This window comes from Bison bison, unplaced genomic scaffold (assembly GCF_000754665.1).
Source record: "Bison bison bison isolate TAMUID 2011002044 unplaced genomic scaffold, Bison_UMD1.0 scf7180017864519, whole genome shotgun sequence".
Classification (NCBI taxonomy): domain Eukaryota; kingdom Metazoa; phylum Chordata; class Mammalia; order Artiodactyla; family Bovidae; genus Bison; species Bison bison.
Genome location: NW_011495072.1, coordinates 11,450,347 through 11,456,744, shown reverse-complemented (window position 1 = coordinate 11,456,744; position 6,398 = coordinate 11,450,347). Strand labels below are relative to the sequence as shown.

At 62.0% G+C, this 6,398-nt stretch overlaps 1 protein-coding gene across 1 annotated transcript in view; it reads left to right on the top strand.

Moving 5' to 3' along the window:
* CELSR2 (cadherin, EGF LAG seven-pass G-type receptor 2) overlaps positions 1 to 6,398 on the top strand; it is a gene marked incomplete at both ends in the record, with an annotated part of 22,100 nt that overhangs the window by 14,451 nt on the left and 1,251 nt on the right. Inside the window, 16 exon segments of the mRNA XM_010831029.1 lie at positions 1 to 192; positions 278 to 452; positions 698 to 839; positions 999 to 1,119; positions 1,500 to 1,683; positions 1,860 to 1,961; positions 2,641 to 2,735; positions 2,979 to 3,188; positions 3,667 to 3,850; positions 3,944 to 4,072; positions 4,159 to 4,339; positions 4,726 to 4,893; positions 4,994 to 5,120; positions 5,222 to 5,422; positions 5,740 to 5,914; positions 6,245 to 6,357. The exon segment at positions 1 to 192 is cut by the window's left edge and continues 12 nt beyond it. Of these exon segments, the coding sequence (XP_010829331.1) occupies positions 1 to 192; positions 278 to 452; positions 698 to 839; positions 999 to 1,119; positions 1,500 to 1,683; positions 1,860 to 1,961; positions 2,641 to 2,735; positions 2,979 to 3,188; positions 3,667 to 3,850; positions 3,944 to 4,072; positions 4,159 to 4,339; positions 4,726 to 4,893; positions 4,994 to 5,120; positions 5,222 to 5,422; positions 5,740 to 5,914; positions 6,245 to 6,357 (2,499 nt within the window).

The window sequence follows — 6,398 nt, the reverse complement described above, 5'->3', positions numbered from 1 at the left end:
CACCATGCACAGCTGGCGCTGGGAGCCAGTGGAGGCCCTGGCCATGCCATCCTGTCCTTTGACTACGGGCAGCAGCGGGCAGAGGGCAACCTGGGCCCCCGGCTGCACGGGCTACACCTGAGCAACGTTACCGTCGGGGGTGTTCCAGGGCCGGCCAGTGGTGTGGCCCGAGGCTTCCGGGGCTGTTTGCAGGTAAGCCTCCTGCTCTGCCTTCTCACTGCCAACACTGAGAAGCCCATTCCACACAGGGCCAACACCACTGCCCTCTTCCTCCCAGGGTGTTCGGGTCAGCGAGACGCCTGAGGGCGTCAGCAGTCTGGATCCCAGCCGTGGGGAGAGCATCAACGTGGAGCCAGGTTGCAGCCTGCCAGACCCCTGTGACTCGAACCCATGTCCTGCCAACAGCTACTGCAGTGACGACTGGGACAGCTATTCCTGCAGCTGTGATCCAGGTAGGCCAGGGGCCCAGGGGAATGGGACAGGTCAGCAGGTGTGGGGTGGGGGTGGGTCACTCTGGCTTTGCCATGTGACCTGGGGCTAGTCACCTCACCCCTCTGAGCCTCTCGTCCTGCACTGCAGAGCTACAGCCAGCTGGTATAGCTGCTCAGAATAGAAGGAGGTGAATGAAGGCAGGTTTGAAGAAAATGCCAGGGGAAGGTGGGGACTGAGTCTCTCTCGTCTTTCTGGTTGGTCCCAGGTTACTATGGTGACAACTGCACTAACGTGTGTGACCTGAACCCATGCGAGCATCAGTCCATGTGTACCCGAAAGCCCAGTGCTCCCCATGGCTATACCTGCGAGTGTCCTCCCAGTTACCTTGGGCCATACTGTGAGACCAGGTAATATGGATCCGTGCAGGCAGCTGGGGCCACTGCCAATGTCCGCTGTGTCCCTCAGAGCCCTGGGAGCCTGGCTGGGCCACGGCTGGGGTCAGAAGGGCCACTCGTGGCTACAGGATGGCTGAAGGAGCTCATTCCTCCCTGGTCCCTTCTCTGCAGGATTGACCAACCTTGTCCCCGAGGCTGGTGGGGACACCCCACATGCGGCCCATGCAACTGCGATGTCAGCAAAGGCTTCGATCCAGACTGCAACAAGACAAGCGGCGAGTGCCACTGCAAGGTGACTGCCCCGAGCCAAGGCTGCACGTCGACTGCCTCGGCCGCTGTCCTGTACTTCCTGGTCCCTTGGGGGGTGGGCGGTGGAAGAAGCCTCCCCACAGAGTGCTGAGGGCTATGTGCCTTTGATCCGCTGGGGCGGGCCAGTGGTTATTTGTCCTTGTGTGTCCAGGCCAGCTGTACTGGTTGTTTGCAGCCCATTCTAATTGATTGGTGTCTCACTGGTGGGTTCAATTCTGAATCACGACCAGTTAATAAATACTTTGAATGTACCATTCTTGGGGGTCAGGGAACCTCTCTCCAGAGGGGCCAAAGTGAGAAGATCCGTGAGCACCCAGGGAAGAGAGCTTGAGCCAGCGACCCCGTGTCCCTTCTCCCTCTCAGGAGAACCACTACCGGCCCCCTGGCAGCCCCGCCTGCCTCCTTTGTGACTGCTACCCCACGGGCTCTCTGTCCCGAGTCTGTGACCCTGAGGAGGGCCAGTGTCCATGCAAGCCAGGTGTCATTGGGCGCCAGTGTGATCGCTGTGACAACCCTTTTGCTGAGGTCACCACCAACGGCTGTGAAGGTAGGGCTCTCGAGATGGGTGGGTGGCCCTCCCTGCTGTGTGCCAGGCCCCAGTGTCCCAGGGAGGCCAGGAGCTGGGATGGGTTGCAGACCTGAGGCTGCCTTGGGAAGGCTGGGGAGCCCGGCCATCGCTGTAGGGGGACAGCTGCTCCTGAGTGATGGTGCATTTCCTTGCAGTGAATTACGACAGCTGCCCGAGGGCCATTGAGGCTGGGATCTGGTGGCCCCGTACCCGCTTTGGGCTGCCTGCTGCTGCCCCCTGTCCCAAAGGCTCCTTCGGTAGGTGCTGGAGGCCCAGAACATGAAACAGAGGACTTGGCCTTTATCAGTAGAGTGAGGGTGGGGAGCCCCTGGCTGCAGACCCCCCAACCTCTGGCCTCCAGGTCTGGGGGATTCCGTGTCCCATGCTTCCGTGGCTCAATGCTCCCCTGCTCCCAAGTTTGCCTAGATGAAAGGTGTCTACATTTTGGACTTGTAACAAAAGTGCTGAAAACCTGTAGTGTGCCTGGCACGGGGCTGGGTACTAGAGGTTCAAAGATGAGTCACACAGGTTGCTATCCTCAACTCACCACCTCGTACTGGAGTTATGCCACTAGAGAGATGGCCTGGGGAGCAGGGGACATGGGGTGCTGTCCCAGGGGAGCTGCAGGATGCAGGCTGGTGCTGGCCCTTGGACTGACCATGAACAGAGATCAGAAACAGAGAGTGTGTGGCAGAAAGTTCAAGGTGGTGGCCGGAGTAGGGCAGCCGAGTCCGAGGCTCAGGGAGGCCATTCCTGTAGCCCTCCCGTGGGTTGATCTCGCAGAGGTTTTGGCTCTGGTGTTCCACACACACTGGGGTGCCGGACAGCAGGGCCCTTGTCTGCTAGTCCCCTGTCTCCGGTCCATGGAGGCTGGCCCCCTGCAGAACTCAGCGAGGTCTCTCCCTGAGGCCTGCGCTCCTGGCTGCCTTCCCCCAGGGACTGCTGTGCGCCACTGTGACGAGCACAGAGGGTGGCTTCCCCCAAACCTCTTCAACTGCACATCAGTAACCTTCTCAGAGCTGAAGGGATTTGTAAGTGAACCGTCTCCTCTGCTTCTCCTTGCCCCTCACCCCGTCTTCACCCAGGATGAGTTGCCCGCCTCCCCAGTTTTGAGAAAGGGGACTCCGACAACTCCAGCTCCTGCCTCCGGGGGCCCCTGCCCAGAGGCTGTCTCTCCCCTTCCCGAGTCCTTTTACTCTGGAGTTCCAGTTCTGCCCTCTGGGAACCTCACTGTCCCCTCCCTGTGCTGACCCCCCTGCCTGTCTTGGTCCCAGGCTGAGCGGCTTCAGAGAAACGAGTCAGGCCTGGACTCGGGGCGCTCCCAGCGGCTGGCCCTGCTCCTGCGCAATGCTACCCAACACACAGCTGGCTACTTTGGTAGTGATGTCAAGGTGGCCTACCAGCTGGCCACGCGGCTGCTGGCCCACGAGAGTGCCCAGCGAGGCTTTGGGCTGTCCGCCACACAGGACGTGCACTTCACAGAGGTGGGGCTCAGAGTGGGCAGGGAAGGTGGGGTGGGAGGAGGTCATGGTGAGTGAGCCAGCTCCTGGTAACCTCAGGGCACAGTGGGGGGCACTCCCCTCTCTGCTTTTAGGGAGCTCCCAGCTGGCATGAGGCTTCCATGAGAACCTGTGATGCATGGCGCAGCACATGGGTCATTTAGAGCACCTCTTTCCGACCCCTCTCAAAGCAGGGTACCCACAGAGAATAATGTTTGTACGAGGACCTGGTCTGACCAGGCTCGCCAGAGGAGGGGCCCTCCGCACAGGCCCAGGACAGGAGGAACCCGCATCAAATAATCTGTGTGGGCGTAGGCACAGGCCCTGGGAAGCTGTTAGAGACAGGAGGAAGGATTCGTGGGCAGGGCATGGTGGGGGGTGAGCCAGGGCTGGTCCAGGACAGGCTGGTAGGGACGAGGAGTGAGGCTGTGGGCACAGCCCACTGTGACCGTGCCCACCCTAGAATCTGCTGCGTGTGGGCAGTGCCCTCCTGGATGCGGCCAACAAGCGGCACTGGGAGCTGATCCAGCAGACAGAGGGCGGCACTGCCTGGCTACTGCAGCACTATGAGGCCTATGCCAGTGCTCTGGCCCAGAACATGCGGCACACCTACCTGAGCCCCTTCACCATCGTCACGCCCAACATTGGTGAGGCTGCCGGCGGGCCGGAGAGGGAGTGTGCAGGGCCGTGCCAGGGGCCTGCCCTCCTCACCTAGGGTCTGACCTGTGCCCTCTCCCTAGTCATCTCTGTCGTTCGCTTGGACAAGGGGAACTTTGCTGGGGCCAAGCTGCCCCGCTATGAGGCCCTGCGGGGGGAGCGGCCCCCAGACCTGGAGACAACGGTCATTCTGCCTGAGTCTGTCTTCAGAGGTCAGTGGGGGCCGAGGGGTGGGTCAGGGGGCCAGGCTGGGGTGTCTATGAAGGACCCAGCTGAGTAGACAATGTCCCGATCCCAGAAACGCCCCCTGTGGTCAGACCTGCGGGCCCCGGAGAGCCCCAGGAGCCAGAGGAGCTGGCTCGGCGGCAGCGGCGGCACCCGGAGCTGAGCCAGGGTGAGGCTGTGGCCAGCGTCATCATCTACCGCACCCTGGCCGGGCTGCTGCCCCATAACTACGACCCAGACAAGCGCAGCCTGAGGTGAGCGACCGGGGAGACCAGGAGTGGGTGGGGGTGCCAGTCAGTGGTTGAGCCACAGAGAGGGACCAGGGGTTGGCAGCATCTCAGAGTGATAAGAAGGGTCCTCCAGTCACGTAGGGCTTCCCAAGTGGCGCTAGTGGTAAAGAACGCACCTGCTAATGCAGGAGACATGAGAGATGTGGGTTCGATCCCTGGGTTGAGAAGATCCCCTGGAGGAGGGCATGGCAACCCACTCCAGTAGTCTGGCCTAGAGAATCCAATGGACAGAGGAGCCTGGCGGGCTGCAGTCCATAGCGTTGTACAGAGTTGGGCATGACTAAAGCGACTTAGTATGCGTGCATGCCACTCACACGAATACTGTGGTGACTGTGTGCCTGCCTGTCCAGAGTTCCCAAACGCCCCGTCATCAACACACCTGTGGTGAGCATCAGCGTCCATGACGACGAGGAGCTCCTGCCCCGTGCTTTGGACAAGCCAGTCACAGTGCAGTTCCGGCTGCTGGAGACTGAGGAGCGCACCAAACCCATCTGTGTCTTCTGGAACCACTCGATCCTGTGAGCCTGCACTGCCCTGTGCCCCAGGGCTGTGAGCAGAGCCCCCCAGGCCCCAGTGCACCCCACTCTCCTGTCTCCTGACCCTGCCTCCCCCACACAGGGTCAGTGGCACTGGTGGCTGGTCAGCCCGAGGCTGTGAAGTCGTCTTCCGCAACGAGAGCCACGTCAGCTGCCAGTGCAACCACATGACGAGCTTCGCCGTGCTCATGGACGTGTCTCGGCGCGAGGTTGGGCCCGCAGGGCTGGGAGTGGGAGCCCAGGGCTCTGGACTGGGTGCTCAGACCCTGTCCATCCTAACCCCCCTGTCTCTCTGCCACCCGCCCCGCAGAATGGGGAGATCCTGCCACTGAAGACGCTGACATATGTGGCCCTCGGGGTCACCCTGGCCGCCCTCCTGCTCACTTTCCTCTTCCTTGCTGTCCTGCGCACCCTGCGCTCCAACCAGCACGGCATCCGGCGGAATCTGACAGCCGCCCTGGGCCTGGCTCAGCTGGTCTTCCTCCTGGGAATCAACCAGGCTGACCTCCCTGTAAGATGTTCCTCCTCACCAGAAACCTTCCCCAGTGTCCCCTGCTCTCATGGTCCCATGTCAGTCCTCCCCAGCGTTCCCCTCAATCCTGCTTCTGCAGCCATGACAGGTAAAGAGCTAGCCTGGGGCCTGGCGCATGGCTTCCGCCGCTCCAGCTCCCCCTGGTTCCCCAGCGCACCCTAGATGTACCTTCCTATGGCCCAGACTCCCCGCTGGAGCAGCGTCCAGCACCCAGGCCCTCCTCTCCAGTCTGGTGAGAGTAGAGCCCACACCCTGGCGTGGCCTGGGCACTGACTGGGCACGGCCTGGGCCCTCAGTTTGCCTGCACAGTCATTGCCATCCTGCTGCACTTCCTGTACCTCTGCACCTTTTCCTGGGCTCTGCTGGAGGCCTTGCACCTGTACCGGGCGCTCACCGAGGTGCGCGATGTCAACGCCGGCCCCATGCGATTCTACTACATGCTGGGCTGGGGCGTGCCTGCCTTCATCACAGGTACCCCGCGCCCCCAGCCCGGGTCTTGAAGTCTACATCCCTAGGGCCTCGGTGCACCTTTATGCTACCTTCTCCCACGTACATCCCAGGCCCGGAGGCCCCACATCCCTACGCCCCGGGCCGAGTTCTCCACAAGCGTCCCTCTCGTTTAACTTGGTGCCTGGGAGCCCCACCCAGGGAGAGGGTCCCCTAGGCTGGAGAGGCTGGCATGGACAGAGGGTGGACAGAACCCTTCCTCCCCTGCACCTGGCCCTTAGAGCCCACTTGACCGCTTGACTGATTCCCAAGTCCCTTGACCACCCCTCCCCACCGCTGTCACCGCCCTCCCAGGTCTAGCTGTGGGCCTGGACCCGGAGGGCTATGGGAACCCCGACTTCTGCTGGCTCTCCATCTACGACACCCTCATATGGAGTTTCACTGGCCCCGTGGCCTTTGCGGTCTCGGTAAGTGCTAGAGAGTGCCTGGGGGTGGGGCGGAGCAGGCT